The 17,319-nt window shown below is 30.2% G+C and overlaps 1 protein-coding gene across 1 annotated transcript in view; it reads left to right on the forward strand.

The window, feature by feature from the left end:
* p115 (general vesicular transport factor p115) overlaps nt 1-17,319 on the forward strand; it is a 382,166-nt gene that overhangs the window by 169,075 nt on the left and 195,772 nt on the right. The window contains exon 10 of the mRNA XM_089595028.1: nt 7,507-7,687. Within this exon, the coding sequence (XP_089451154.1) occupies nt 7,507-7,687 (181 nt within the window). The remainder of the gene's footprint in view (nt 1-7,506; nt 7,688-17,319) is intronic.

Consider the following 17,319-nt stretch of genomic DNA (forward strand, 5'->3'; position numbering starts at 1 on the left):
AAAGTTTTGAAAACCGCCGTTCTTTAAATTTTTTGCACTAAATTTGCAATGACTCTGGCTCTAATCAACATTTAAAAAAAATTCTTGATCAGGCACATTTCTGAGGAGTTTAGTTATCAAACTGTTAAGTTATTATTTTAAACACGCTCCCTACTGTTTTTTAACATGTTACAAACATTTAAGTTGTTAATAATAATTTTTTGAACAATTTTACAAAAAAACGAGTTTCAGATTCGGATTCTGTGGTCAATTATACATCGAAAATGCTTGCTCGTTCTCGTGGAAGTCAATCGGCTACGAAAACCCCCCTAGCTGCCGTACTATACATCCTTTGTGATTCTAAAAGTCTTTAAATGCGTATTGTTGTAAGGGAAAAAGTTTTGAACTTTTACAGCCCAAATGGGTACTAGACTCAGACAGATGAAGTGTATTGAACTGTTAGCGTTCAAAAAATCAAACTGTAAGGGTACGAAACAACTTGAACTGTTACAAACCAATCATTCTATATTATAAAGTCCAATATTTATATTCGTATGCTTTGGCACTATAGCGAGCTGTGAGAGCCAAAGGAATGGGGTGCCACAGCTCGATCGTTTGTACTGTAGACACCGATCGCTGAAGCTCAGCTCAACGCAACTTGCAGCGCCTTTTACAAGTACACTAGAAATAAAATATACCAGAAATCGTCGTAGTTTGTTATGTTGGTGATAAAGAAACACAACATTTCATGATAAGAAAAGTTTATAAAATAAATAAAGGTTCGTACTTTTTTGTAATTGCAATGAATACACTATTCAAAAACTGTTCAAGTTCAACCAAAAAAGTTATGTTTTAAATTAAATAGGCTACGTACGGTAGGTGTAAGTTACGTTAGTTAAAATGTCTTTTTAAAAATATACAAATCTTATGTGTTTCAGCCCTATGGAAACTATTATCTATGTATTGTAGCGCACTATTGTATAGTATAGTATTAAGATTTCAACGTACACCCATTCTAAGGTTTTTGTGCATACTATATCCCTAATCTCTACCTTACTTGTTTTTCTTTCGCAATTGTCGTCCTATTTTTCCCAAGTATGTGAGTCTTTTGTGCAGGACCCTTGCAAAGTTGCCCTCAGACGATTCGGTCATCCATCCTACTGGGCACTATTTACAGGGCGCAGCGATTATCTTAAGCATTTTAAAAGCAAAGTTTAAAGGTTTATAAAAAATACTATTCTATGACTTAACATTTAATTTAAAGTCATTAGTAAGTCTGACTATTTATTTAAAAATAAGAACAATGACACCCATTAATATATAAGACACCTGCCTATTTACTAGATTTCACTGGCACTAATGCACCTTTGTTCACTAAACGATCTAGCTGCTGACGATTAATCTTCTTACTACATATGTACGGTACGCGTTTCTTTAATAACTGGTGTCGAATTTTCCTCTTGTAAAATTGCAAACTTTTTAATATTGTATGACCCCAGATTACACGAAAAAAGTTTTGAAAACTCCAACTTCAATGATACTTCATTAATTTTGTTTATGAAAATCGCACGTGAACTGATACATTTTTTAATTATGCCTAATTTCTGTAGCCAGTATTAACTCATAACATGTACACTTTTTTCTGGAAATATTATTAATTTTAATCTTAACACATTTCCTTCATGAGTGAGAATTACATTTAAAGTGCTTGGCAGTCGCATGACTACGCCTGTATGACTCTTAACACTTAAACCATTGTGTAAAAACTTTTCGTCACATAGCATTTTTTTGTAGAATTACAACGTATTTTCCATATAAATTATCATGCAGATGACTCTTCAGCTGTACTATAAAATTCACTCACCCCTTCTCTTTTTTAAAACTCTTCTTACACTTGAAGCGTTCATTGATTTTACAAGGAATTGACTGTAAATGTTCTTGCATTTAAATCAACTAATGCCGTATAGCCGGCTTATCCAGCATGCATGAATTTCTTAACAAAGCGTAATCTCTTGTTAACCAAGCAATGTCAAAAGCAGAGCTACCTTCTTTGCATCGTTTTTCAAAACAGAGTGAAATTTCATTTTACGTAAGTAAGACTTACCCATGTACCAATGTTATGTGAAAATTGTGAAAAAAAATATCATGCCCGTTAGTTAATTTTATTTTTGCCTTTGCCACAAGTGGATAATCGATTTCTACTAGTTTATTATTTAATTATAATTTGACAATTTATATCACAATATGCATTCTAACTGGAAGAGTTAAAACTGGTTATAAAGTTGTGATTGTTTTTACCATAACTCCGCTGAAAGATAACTTTTCGTCCTTGATTTTTGGGACGAAAGCACCAAATTTCTTGTAGGTCTAAACTCGCATTCTCTGCTCACAGAATAGTATTTTGGAGTTATCAGTATGGAAATTGCCTTTTAAACCGTACGCACGTAAGCAGATAATACGAGTTGTACCTGGGAGGTAATGTTGCGCTCTTGACCAGAAAATTGTAGAAAATAGCGTCACATTTCAACAGGGAAAGTATAAAAACATGACCTCATAAAAAACAAATCTTTTAAGTTTTCGAAAAGTTGTGTGTTGTCGTATTTACATGTTACTTTATTATTTATAAATGTGTAGAACAATTTAGTTATAAGTAACCTCAAAAATTTATAAGTCGCATTTATGAGGCATGATGTATCCCAAACAGAAAATAAATTAGAATATAAATTGTATCATTAGAAAATTTGTTAATCTCTTAGACGATTGCTACATGAAAACTTAAAAAAGGCTCAGTTAATACTGCTGTAATAAGTTAACAATTTTTTGTACAATTTGTAAGAAACTTAGGCAATTTTTGAACAGACATAACATAAAATAAATCCCTAAAATAAAAAACTAAGCAATACTACACTAACGGATGAAGACAAGAAAGGTATCTCTGATAACACAAAATCGTAGTTTAGTAAGTTGGTAGTTTTTTTTATTTTTTTACTTTTTTTGGATACCTAATAAATCTACATATAAATATAAGAATATCAACATTTTATCTTTGAAATACTGCCCATTGTACGTAATGGTTACGATGTAAAAAGAAAAAAGGATATTGGAAATTGAATCCACACTTATGAAATCTTTTTCAACTTGATGGTATGGTTATATTTTCAAGTTGTGAACTCGAGTCGTTGCATTTTGTGTAGTTGTGTAAGTTGATGCATTAATTTTTTTAAATTTAGGCATTAGTTGTGTATAATAAACATGAAGATGAAAAAAGATCCCCTTTTTAAATAAACTGTGTGTATGTACATCAGTATTGTGGTTAAAAAAATGTTAACAAATTCATATTGGCTTTTTTTGATTGGCAGAATTTTAGATTTTTTAGGTGTAAAGTAACAGTTTTCGTTACCTCAAGACTTTTTTCAATACTACTTATCCTTTTTTTAATAGAAGTTAATATAATCTGCGTTATCAGCTTCATCACAAACTCTAGTCCTTGAAATAGGTTAAATGTTAATTATGAGCATTGATTGTAGAAACTTCTTTAACAAAATCTTTTTGTAGGAAAACTCATGTGTTTAAAAAAAACAATGTGGGTTTCATGCGAGTATCCGTAAGCAATTTATGTAAGTCGTCAACAGTTTATATATTATTAGAAGATGGCCGTAGTAATAACAGAAGTCTTAATATCAAGACTAGAAAACTTTTTTATCAAGTATTAAATATAAAAATCAATTAGCACCTACCAATTTATTATTCTGGTCAAAGCAATGGTCTTACATCAAGTATACTGTGTGGCTTCTTTCTAAGAGTCCCTAACAGTAAGTTTGAATTTCCGTGTTGTTGTTCCTTCTTTATTTTTATTTTAATCTAGGTGAAAATTATCAACATAGTGTTTAGTACATTAAACAACTTTTTTATTTTTCATTTCGAAGTAATTAAAACAATTAGTACAGAGGGAAACTTACAGCCCTTCCTATAGCCCAATGTGTAGAGAATTTATCAGATAAGCAGAAATTTGTGAATTCAAGGCTAATTTAAAAAGAATTTTTTCTCTCCAGTTTATGTTTGAAATAGTCAGGGTTTAACGATGCTTTGTTAAACAAAAAATAAAAAAAAATATTTAATTGTAAAATTACTTGACTCCTTCTGAATTCATTTTAATGTCTTTAAAAACAGCTCATACCTCTTAAAAAAAAATTATCTTACCAATTATAGTTTGACAAAAGGAAATATCGAAAAACAAAAGGTCACATATTTATGCATTTGAAAAAAACTAGTGAAAAAGGGTTTCTATTGAAAGTTACTCCTGATATTGTTAATGAGCTACAGAACATAAGTAATAAATAAGGTATCGATGAACATAAGATATCTTACAATTGCAATTTTTTTCTTTGATGATGGATACTATAAGCAATACATGTAAACTCCTGTGGGTAATTATTCATACTCATTCTTGAGACTGAGAAATAAAAAACTAATAGTGTGAGAAATAAGTTCTTTTTTTTCCATTGATATGAGAAAAATCGTTTGTTAGTCCTTAAGACTTACTATTTTAGAAGCGCTCTCACTGTTTAATAGTTCTAACTATGCTTTTAAGTTCACGTATGAAATTTAAATTAATTTATTAATACAATTTTTATAATTTATGTCCTCAAAACTTATAATGAATCTTATTCATTTGATCTGTATACAAATTCTTCATTCTCTAGTAAAATCCCGAATTTTTTATCGTAAAATTATATCTGTCAAAAATAAGCAATTATTTTTTACTTGTTGAAAAACTCTTTCTATTGGTTCCCAACCGATAAGCTTAACTAGGCATTAGGTCGGATGTACTTGGCTACCGACTTACCCTCCCAGTAGTCAATGTAGGTTTAAGTAGGGATGTAATATGGTACAACTATCTTACATTTTAAGTTATCTTATAATACATTTATATTGCAGTTTAAGTAGGGATATAATGTAATATAATATTATCACTGCATTTGAACGGGCAATAATTTGTAGATAAGTATGACTGACTCTTTATCAAGCTTCTTATGTGAAATTTTTTATATGTTGGTACTACTATAAATTACCAGTTTTTTTGAGCCTAGCTCTATTTCCAGGTTAAGATCGAAAGTGCATATGTTTAGTTTTAAGTGCTTACTACAATAAAAGAGTAGTTAATAGATAAAGTTATTTTATTCTTGTTTAACTTAAGAACATATTAAAGTATCTTCTTAGTTCAAGAATGTAATGCATGTTAATTATATAATGTACAAACTCAGCTTTTGTAAAATTATAAAACTAATTCATTAAACCATTTAGTATATTAGAGAAAAAAATATCTACGATTGGCATTAGTATGTATAATTCATATTGCAACTTAAAACTGGTCTATCAATTAAGCTCATAAACAGTAATGAGAGTTTAATTTATATTTCGTCAACATCCCACAACAACCTTAAATATACACAAAGTTATAAGTAACACAAATTAATGTTGCAGCTTTTGCATTTTAATTACAATAATCATAACATTAACCCAGTCTTTTATTTTTGTTACGTCGATGATATTTTGCTTTTTATTAATGAAGACCATGTTGACCCAATTTTCAATATTTTTTAATTCATATCATGCTAACCTGCAGTTTGCACATGAAATCGAGATGGACTATAACCTCAATTTCTTAGATTGGACCACAATCAGAAATTCTAAACATTTTACTTTTGACTGGTTCGAAAAACCTACTTCTTCAGGACCTATTTTGAATTATTCTTTAAATCATCTAAGTAGATATAAAAGAAATATTGTGTTCAACTTGATTTATAGAGCGATTTTACTTGCTAGCAAAAAATATCATAGCGTGAATGTTGTTAAGGTGGAAAACCTTTTAATAAATTACAATTATCCTTTGCATTTTAATTATGAAAACATAAAAGTAAGACAACATACGTCAGCCATAGTTAAACCGCTCCAAATGACCATCCTACATGTAAAATTAGTATACCATATACTGGTAGTAATTTTGATAAAATATCTAACATATTAAGACCTTACAACATTCACACATACCTTCTTGTACATAATAAGTTCAATGCCGTTATTCGTTTGGGAAAAGATAAAACTGACACTCTTATAGAGACAAATGTTGTTTATAAATTCAACTTTAAAAACTGTTTGGCATCTGATGTTGGTAAGAAAAAATGAGCGACTTAAATACGCCTAAACAATCGAAGAAAAAATAAAAAACTCGATTCTGTCGTTTATGCTTATCAAGTTGAACACAACCATGAGTTAAATTGGAATAATGTAAGAATACTCGATAGAAGAGTCAACTATAACAAGCAAATTATTTTCGAAATGGTCTTACAAAATAAGACGGCAATACCATCAACAAGACGGAAGGTGCTTAAATAAATCATGCCTTCCGTTATTACGGAAGTTTAAAGGTTCTGTGCAAGGTTAATATCCTCAGACGTCTACCTTCATCGTGCTAGCTATATAAGTGCTGCGAAGATTGACCATATACCTTACTCTTCCACTCGATCTGTGATAAGGTAGTCGTAATACTCACGAACTTTTGCGTACCTGAGGTAATTTTTGTCGTTTCATAAATAGTATTGTACATTAAATCGTAGTGTGTATGTAAATATACTAAAATCCCTTTTAGCCTAATAAGGCTGGCGCAAATTGTTTGTAAAATATTGCTGTATTAAATGAAGAAATAAAAGTACTCCAGGTGTTGTTATTTCTTAAACCTTGCCCCCAACGGATCACCGATCACCTTACATCTCATTTTACTTACCTTAAAGCTGCACTTGCTCAAAACAAAACACTTATCTCAAGAGTCTATATTTCATGTAGCCGTTTTAAAGGTACTGAGCTTATATCTTTACCTTATAGAGAGAGTATTCTATAAAAGATTTATAGATATAAATTATCATTTATATCCATTTTAACAGATAGTTAAGTATCCTGTTGCCTGATAACCCCTATTCAACATCAATTTAGTTGCTGATTACTGTGTTACTATTATACTGTTCAGTTTTTTTTTTTACTTTTGGTTGAATTCAAGATAGTTAACTTACACTATAATTCTATTAAATTTTATATTTTACAGTCTAGGAACTGCTTGAGTATTATTATTTCTACGATCGTGACAATATATTAACAAAATTGAATAATCATTGGACGTAAATAAATTTGATATAAAAATTATCTCATTGTAAATGAGGTTGTGGCAGAAGGTTTAAGATAATGTGAATCAAGTAAATTTGAATGACATACGTCAGTGTGAAAAATTAAAAGCGACATAATCGATAGTTGTTACACTGAGCATATAATAATGTATTTATAGTTCTATCTTTTTAGTTCTTTTAACTTTTCATTCAAATAACCAATAACTCTCTTAAATGTTAACGTATTTACCACTTTAATTAAAATTTATGTAGTAGAACCGCTAGAGAAAAATAAAGTCTAGTTATTTAATGCGCACAAATAATAAAATTTTAAATAGGCGAATACAGTTATAAGAGATTTTTTTTTCAGGAAAAACTATGCTATCTCATATTTAACAGGATAGGTATTGAAAAATTTCAAGATATGATTGGTGGCATCACAAGACATGAAATTTACTCTCGTTCCTTGAAACAGCCTTTTACTTATGCAAAAAATCCGGAAGAACTGTTGTTGGACCACGAATTCTGCCGTATTTTTAAATCTTTGGAAGGTATGGATAAAAAATAAACGATTATTTATTACTCTGCATGATCTGTTAAATTACAGTGGTCCACTTGTAAATATTTTTTTTTGGTCAAGCATAAACACTACCTCATAAACTAAATATGCTTATGCTGCTTAGCTCACTTCATACTGAAAAATATGCATAACTCCTAAAGTTTTACTGAATTCTATATTGATTGTAACATTGGTATCTGCGATAGAATTTATATGTATGAAAGAAAAATATCGAAAAGAATTTCTTATAGTTACATGCAATTGATACTTTATTGTAATTGTAGATCAGAATTATTTTGAGAGTTAATGGTTTGTTAGTATATATCAGTGCCCTCCGGTGAATTTGGAAATCCGAAGTGATCAGTGATCCGTTGGGGGCGAAATGTGAGAAAATAAATAAATACAAGTAAAGTGTATTTAAATTTTCTTGCGTTGATTTATTAATGCGCAACGTTTCGCTGACAATATGCGTCAGCCTCATCAGGCGCAGGTACGCGAGAATCCGTAAGTTTGGTTGACTTACTCGTCAACTGTCGTGCTATCGACTGACAACCATACATGTCGACTGACAGACGATTGTCAGTCGATAGCACGACAGTTGACGAGTAAGTCAACCAAACTTACGGATTCTCGCGTACCTGCGCCTGATGAGGCTGACGCATATTGTCAGCGAAACGTTACGCATTAATAAATCAACGCAAGAAAATTTAAATACACTTTACTTGTATTTATTTTATTTTCTCACATTTCGCCTCCAACGGATCACTGATCACTTCAAATTTCCAATATTTTGAGAGTTGTTAAGAAAAAGTTTTTTTACACTGTTTCACTACTTTTATCCTGCTTTGCATTAGTATGACCCTGAATTCAAAAAGCCAGTGCAAAAAAATACTAAAGCACTATGACATGATGTATGCACACTTATTTATTAGTGCTGCTAATCTATCATCTTAAACATTAGGTACTTCTTGTTTGTATAACATCAACGTTGTTAAAAATCATAATTGATGGCCACATAAAATCAATGTACACTGTGGTGTATCTAATTTTATAGTGCTCGTACTTGCCCATTTATTAAACATTATCTGCTGAAATATTAAACGCACAATCATATAGGCTAGCTACCAAAAAGAAATTAAAATATTTTTTTTCAACCAGTTATCTTTTTATCAATTAAATATACTAATGCTAATAAAAATATAAATGCCTTATAGTTTTTCGAAGCCGAAAAGTGTATAAGTAGCACAACTAAATATAAACTTGAATATTACGATTTTTTACTTTACAATTGTGGAAAAATAGACCAAAAAAGTAAAATAGTTCATTATAATTGGTAGTATCGATTGGTTATTAAGACTATCGAATATACTTATATATAATTTAATGTTACTTGGTTTTTTTTGTTGTTCATAGAGTATAATTGCTCCAATATAAAAGCAAATAACATGTATGCAGAGAATTTAGTTATTCATTTAAATTATTATAAATAATGTAACACACAAAAACACTCATAAAAATACCTTAGGCAAAGCACCCTTAGTTTCTAAATAAAAAATTTTAAGTAATTTTTTCACTGATTCCTTTCAAGTGTTTTTGTCTTGATATTAACATATATTTATCAAATATGTGCTATTAAACTCAACATCATCTAGAAAGAAATCAACACCCCAATGATAACTATCGACGTTGTTAGTAAGTAGCAAACATTGGAGGGCAATATCATCTTATGAAATTAAGCATGATGTTTTGTTATTTTCTCACTTCTTCTGTAAATTAATATTAATGTTGTCTAAAAAACTGTAAGTAAAGGTATAAGAATAAAAAAAACTAGGTTTTTATGTTAGAACAGATTACCTTAAGTTAGTTTACTATAACATCTCTGGCTAATGTAGATTCTCGTACGCACTTTTATATGAACCAAATTTATTAACTTGAGCTTAGTTTAAAAAAGTAAAAATATTACAAGAGCTCCAAACATTTGGACAATTGCTAAAAAAGCTCCCAAAAAATTCCTCAAAAATGAGCATTACTTGTTGAAATGATGCGTTATCCTAATTCAACAAACTTCTTAAAATCCTGCCTCATCTTTAATTCTTATAAAAAGTTAAATTATTTTAATTGTAAGATAGCAATTCAAGGGTTATTAAGTACAAGTCATCTTTATTACAAATATTTATAAATTTTATCGGGAATAATTGAAGTCATCGGAAAATTTTATTCAATAGTCAGAGAGTAAACCAAAAATCATTTAATTAATTAGTCTTGTGTTAGTTAAATACTCAATCTGTAGTTTTTGCAACCAGCAATACGTATAGAAAAAGAAAGAAAATTCGTTACGCTACCCCACAATAGTGAAGGAGGTACAAATTACAAATTTGCCTCTTTGTTTACGAACATAACTGCATGTAAATGTTATATCACTACATACTTTTTTATTAAAAGTAAAATTAACTATTTTGATTTTGAGACTATAAATATTTAATCAAAACTAAAAACTGCTTTAATAATATACAATAATTGTCCGTCATGACTTTAATACTAACCATGTAATGTCAATCAAAAATAATATTGATTTTATATGTGTCTTGTTACAAATTGTAAAGAAACATATCCTTACGGACTGGTATGATTGTTCTTGAAGAACATATTTACATTTAGAACTATGTATATCAAAAATAAAATTGATTTTATATGTGTCTTATTACAAATTGTAAAGAAACATATCCTTACGGACTGGTATGATTGTTCTTGAAGAACATATTTACATTTAGAACTAATGAAAACAATCTGCAGTTGTTCAAATCCAAGGATAGTAATAAAGTGATTTTTAAATAATAAAAAGTCGATTTAACTACTTCAATAAGGTATTAAACTTGAAAAACTTTTTAAGTTGCTAGGGAAGTAAATAAATGTTTAAAATTCTGAAACTATAAAAACCTCTTAATAAGCATCTAATTTTTGTCTTTTTTCAAAGCGATTCAAACAATTTTAAACCTGGGATATTAAAACTTTCAAAATGGCATTTAATACAAATGTCTTATCTTTTAAATTAGTCTTTGTATCTTGCTTATAAAAAATTTTAAAACAAATGAAAATTTTGAGGTGCCTTATAAAATTTATCTTTGAATAAAAACAATTAAGAATCTGTTTCTCGAATGAGTTGGGAACCATTTTTTTGTAGGGTTTTTATAAATGCACAAAAAAAATTAACAAAAATCTCATTAGAAAAACTGAAGACTATGCCCATTTCCTCAGTCCGGACGAAAACTATGCCCTTTTGGAGTTTTGGACGAAGACTATGCCCTTTTCCGAATTTCGGACGAAGGCTATGCTTTTTTTTCTAGTCCGGACGAAAATTATTCCTTTTTATTCTAGTCCGGGTAAAGATTATTCCGTTTTCTCCGAGTCTTGACAAAGATGTTAACTTTTTCTGGAGCCCTGATAAAGTGGAATTTATTTATGCTCATCTTATATTTGTGTTTATGATTAGATATATTGTCAAATATATTCAAATAGTGGTTATTATCTACAGTTTTTACAATGTACACCTTACAAAATCTTTTAAAAACCGTTTTTTTTTTTTTCTTTTTCAAACACTTACTAAAACTCCAAATACTGAAGCCACTAGACCTGCTAAAAATAACGATTATGTGTTGTTTTTTTACAGAGGCGTCCGTAGATTAACGTGCACGTAAATCCAGTGTAAAGATAAAACTTATAACACAAACACTTTGACACAAGTATCTCGAAGCCTTAATATAAAATGTTGAATTGTTTTCAAGAGCTTCGTATTCGTAAGCTTATTCCAGCATACTAGTAGCTGTTAGCCGCCAAAATCATGAGTCAGCAAATCTGGAGAGGTTTCTTAGTTTTAGGGGAAGTACAACACAACAGGGGTCAGTAAATAATAGTTGTATGTTTTTTAACTTAATTTTCATCTGGACGCGAGCATAGTTTCAGCCCAGACTCAAAAAAAAGGGCATAGTCTTCGTCCGTAACTAAAAAAGCGCACAGTTTTCGTCCAGAATAGAGAAAATGGGCATAATTTTCGTCTGGGTTTGAGAAAAGGGCATAGTCTTTGCCCAAACTCAAAAAAAAAGGGCATAATCTTCGTCTGGGACCAAAAAAGGGCATAGTTTTCGTCCGAACAAGAAAAAAGGGCACAGTATTCGCCCAGGCCGTCGAAAAGGCATAGTTTTCGTCCGAACAAGAAAAAAGGGCACAGTATTCTCCCAGGCCGTCGAAACGGCATAGTTTTCGTCCAGGACCAATCTGGACTTAGTCTTCGTCCGGAGCGTCGACAAGTTGTGTTGGTAAACATGTTTTTCTTATTATATAATTGACTAATAGTTATACACTTTTTATATTTTTCTTTAATACAAAAGACTTAGTTTTAGGTTGAGGCGTGCAATAGTCGCCCACGTACAGCGTTTCCAAATGGTCAAAAAATGCTGTTTTATCTTGCTTCAAGCGAATTCGAGTCAAAAATACTTGTTTTTGGGCTTATTCTACTCCTTGCAAGATCTGCTATGGAAATTAACTTTTCTCAATAAGGTTACTGATTAGTGATTTTGAACTACAAGCTGTGAAACATCGGAAATTCGAAAAATTTATTATCACAACTCATCAAAAAAAATCGAATAAATTTAATCTAACGTCTGACCATATTGACATGTTTTCGGGGTGGCTGAATCTGAATCTGAGGTCTATTTAACCTTATTATGTCAGGATTTATAACCTCAAAATTTTAGCCTAAAATCGAGAACAATCTTTAAAAAAAATCGAAAAAATTTGATCTGATATCTGAACGTACTTACTCTGACCGTATGTTTTTGAAGTCACTGTTTAAATGGTTATTTTAACCTATTATTTTGCTTATAGATCAAAACTAAATTGGGTTACAACTTTCTTACATTGACTGTTTAATGTAATAAAAAAAAAATTAATTTTACTTTTATCTAAGGTAAAAATATTAATTACGCCTAAAAAAGCGTATTTTTTAAGTTAAAATTTTTACAAAAATGTGATTCCATTAATTAATCACTTTCTATATTTAACAGTGTCTTTGACTATAAATCTTGCGATTGCTGTTATACTGTAACGTTTATTTAAGCTCAAAACTTTATTAAACTATAACAACCTACCGAGCCTGATGAAATATAATTGACAACTGAGATTAAATTTTTGTAACAAAAGACTAAAAAATTTTAAAATGTGGTTTCTTAATGCATGTGAAAATGTCTATGTTTATTAGTATAATTTGTATACAACAGTTTCTATGCGGAAACTAAGTATCTAAGAAAATATGAAAAAATTCAGAGGTTATGAAAAATCCTGACGTGATGTGGTTAAATAGATACGAAGAATTAATAAACTCCAAGGGCTTACTGTTCAGTCTTTTATTCAGTTGATAACGTTTTGACTGCACTTAAGGCAGTCCTTTTCAAGTCTAAATTATGTAGAGCAATGTCCTCTTAATATTAAATAATATCTACATCTGCTCTAATATAACCGACTGGCTTTTAAGCTGTCTGAATTTAATCAGATTATTTCGTAATTAAAATATTCAGATTTCTAATTATATGAAATATTCCAAGAATTAAAATTCTAATTGATAGAAACATAATTCTTACTTTGATGAATAAATTGAATACCAAGAAAATTTTTAATAAATTACGTATGACAAAGATTTTTGTCAGGATGTGAGACAAAAAGACGAAAAAAATACGCTACCACTTCATTACGTAAAATATAAATTCAAACAACAGCTTGGCGTACGACGCGTTAACACCACTTTAGACATATCGCTCGGTAAAACCTAACACCACAACGCTAAGTCAACGATTAATTGGAAAAGTATACTGTAAGTAAGAGCAAATAAGGCCTTTAGGCTGCCAGCTGTTTCCTGACAAACAAAAATTGAATTTATTTGTTTCTAAAACGAATCTACGAGATCCGCCCTTCACATTTAGACGTTCAGACGTAACAAATTGGCATTTCTTCTAGGAAACTAAGGCTTTTGTTTTACTTAAAGTATGCTTTAACCAATGTGAAATTATTTTTTTTATTATTTCATTTTGTTTTCGTAATTTTTTTATTTATTTCTGTAGTGTATTTCCTTATCTGATTTTTTTTATTAGGGTTCAGACACTTGAGGATATAAGCAAAATAGCAGATGTAGTTAAAAGGGTACAGTTACTCGAACAATACCATAGGGCAATGAAAGTCGAAAAATTGCTTGAATTCCTTGAATTATCACGTTACGTAGCTCTTAATAATTCAGCTTTACGTATCATCCAAGCTGCATTACACATACCCACATATATTGGCCGAAATACATTACTTACAGATTTCTTGCAAGATATTGAAAATGGTAGGTCCCTTATCTCAAGTGCCGAATAACCTGTGTTTTTAAAAACAGTCATTTTCAGGCTGAATGGTAGAGCAAAAAATTGTCTAGATGGATTAACTACAATAACATTAAACGATCGTATGAACCATTGGAAGGCATTAGCTGTGAAGCATATATGCAAGGCCCACTTGATAGATTCACGGCCATCATGATGTTAAACTTATTAAAATTCTTCGCTGGTTCCTTGCAGATAGCTTTAGAAGCCAAAGAAATTAAAAAAATATCATACCCTAACACTCAGGTTACCATGTACCATCAGAATTCACATATTTACCGTGCTCAGCAGTTGAACCTTAAAACAAGACAAAATCTTTCGGTACACCAATAAAACAGACACACAATTTTCTCATATTTGCAGCCAAATCAAAATAATATACAACAAGTTGAATATAACGTTCTCATCATGTACAATCGCAATAATTTATCTTAGTATTACAATCTTAATGGCACAAAAATTTTGCTGACTACGTTTGATTCAGACGGAAAAATAGTATCACACCCATCTCTTCAATATCGAAATAACGACTTCACTGATCAATCTTTAATATTGCTGCAAAAATTGAATAAAACGCAATTTTATCAACCTTTAAATAACTTGTGAAAAAATCGTCGAAATCTTGGCTACACACAAACAATACAACACCAAAATCAATTATTAGCCTATTTGAATTGCCCCTTTCATACAAGCTTACAGCAATGTAAGACTAAAAACTTCACAACTAAATGAAAGTGATGACACATTTTTCATAGATACCAGAGCTTACGTCAATGCTATAAAAATATCTTCATTATTACAGAATGTTATTATATAAACTAATCAAAAAATCTTCCTCCTTGGATTAACTTCTCAAAATATCATAACATTTGGAAGAATGACGTTAAATATATTTCATAAAAATCACGTTTTTCACGTCTTGTCACAAGAAACATCCTTCAGTGAGACAGGAATATTAAAAAATTTATTTTTAGCTAAAGAACGAGCCAGGCTTTGTTATGACATAAGAGCCTTGATACTAAAAAAAAGACCTATAAGTTCCATTCCATTTATAGGAAGTATTGCAACAACAAGCGACGAAAAACGTGGACTTGAATTACTTGACACAACGACAGAATGGATAAGCAAACAAGTCAATTTTCACGAAATTATGGATGATATTGACATAAATGAAGAAAACTTAGAATCTCCGAACTTCTCAACATTTTAAGCCTACAGGAGTAACTTTTGTAACAGTATTACGCCCTGAAGAAGAAAAACTTGACACCATCTACTCGTCCTACATCTGTTTTTGAAATGTTAAAACTGTAATGGAATGCCGAACGCAATGACCAAGTCACTCGTAAAGAAAGCACTGTAATTAGACCTTTGATAAGAATAGAAATGGATCACTTCGAAATTATAAGCAGACGAGAATGTTAAACATACGCAAAAGACAACATTGCAACGTTTATTTCAGCCGACTTGATACTTGATTCTAGTAACAATAAATTATTATTAGATTTAAATTATATTGAAAAATACGAATGAAATAAAATGCAACCACAAGTAGGTAACGTAATAACATTTATTTATAAAAATAAATAAGTATTCTGCTAGGTTATCAAGTAAAAAGAAAGAAACGAAATAGGGCCTCAAGATCTACACTCGTGTTTAGCAGGTTTAGTCAAAGCAATAGAAAACGAAAATATAGAAACATTAAGAACATCCAGAAAGGGTGAAATCACCAACAACTTGTCAAGAGGAATATTGCCTACAGCAATTCATGAAGAACTCAGTTATGTAAACATTAAAATAAGTGTATGTTTTGGTGAATGTCCTTATTTATTGATTAAAATAAGACAACCAAAATTAGTAGAACGCCACAACCGTCTCTTCGGTGGGCATAGAGGCATGAATAAAACTTATAGAAAAATACGAGCATTGTATTACTGGAAAGGTTTGAAAAAAGATATTAAAAATTTTGTACGAGAATGCAAAATTTTGCCAAGAACAAAAATAAACAGAGATAAAAACCAAAAAACCTATGATAATTACTGATGCTCCAGCTGAAGTTTTCTTAAAAATAACCATCAATACTGTATGACTCTTAGCAATAACAACACTGAAAATAAACGTATATTAACTATACAATGTTTATTTTCAAAACACTTCGTAGTAGTAGCTATACCTAATATCCGAGCTATCACAGTCCTAGACGCTCTCGCATAACACTTTATAGCTTTGTATGGAGTATCTCAAATAGTACTCAGCGATAACGGAAAGAGTTTTCAAAATAAAATATTAACAATTTTAGCCCAAATTTTCGGTTTTAACCCTAAGATCACTACACCTTTCCATCCTTTATTAAACGCTTCACTAAATGCAACCATGCCATGCTTGCAAGTTTTTTGAGAATAGAATCTACAATTAAACAGGATCGGGACACAGTTTTACCTTTTGCTATACATGAATACAATACATCACTGTACAAGGCTACTGAGTCTACACCATATAAATTAGAATACGTCTAAAAAGCACGTCTACCAAATCCATATCCAACCGAAAATCAAATGCAATCTTATAATATCTATCTTATTGATTTGATCCGTTGTTTAAGATACATACATAAAAAAGTTCATGATAAGTTCATAAAATGTTAACATAAAAGTAAACAAAATAATGGTCAACATACTAGACCTCAGAATTTGAAAGTTGGCATGAAAGTTTGCGCAATAAAAGAACCTTGGAAAAGAAAATAAGGAAAATATTATAACGGACTTTTTCAAATTACCAATAAAAGTAAATATAATAACAGTATAACACTTAAAATAGAGAATGAAAAAATAATTGTCGAACATTCAGATAAAGTAAAGCACTGTTAAGAATAAGTCTTCCCGATTGAGTTTTAGCCCAATATGAGTACCCATAACACATTAAAAAAAAAAAAATAAATAAAAAAAAAAAAACTTTCTTTCCTTTAACTCTTGCAATTTACTGTATGAAAAATTATTTTTATACAATCTCATTGCATTAACAGCCAAGTTTTACTAATACAGTTAACTAATATTTGTTACTACGATGTAATCTTTGTTAAAAATTTATGTTTGTTCATAAGTTTATAGTATATGACTAACTAGGAATTAAATCAATTATGAGATCAAACCATAACAACCTTAGTAAAAATTTTGCAAGAAAGGGACTTCAATAGTTGAAATATAAATAAACAAATTTCAAT

Source organism: Copidosoma floridanum, unplaced genomic scaffold (genome assembly GCF_036245765.1).
Source record: "Copidosoma floridanum isolate Cflo_tuat_1 unplaced genomic scaffold, Cflo_Japanese_pri ptg000024l, whole genome shotgun sequence".
NCBI classification, from domain to species: domain Eukaryota; kingdom Metazoa; phylum Arthropoda; class Insecta; order Hymenoptera; family Encyrtidae; genus Copidosoma; species Copidosoma floridanum.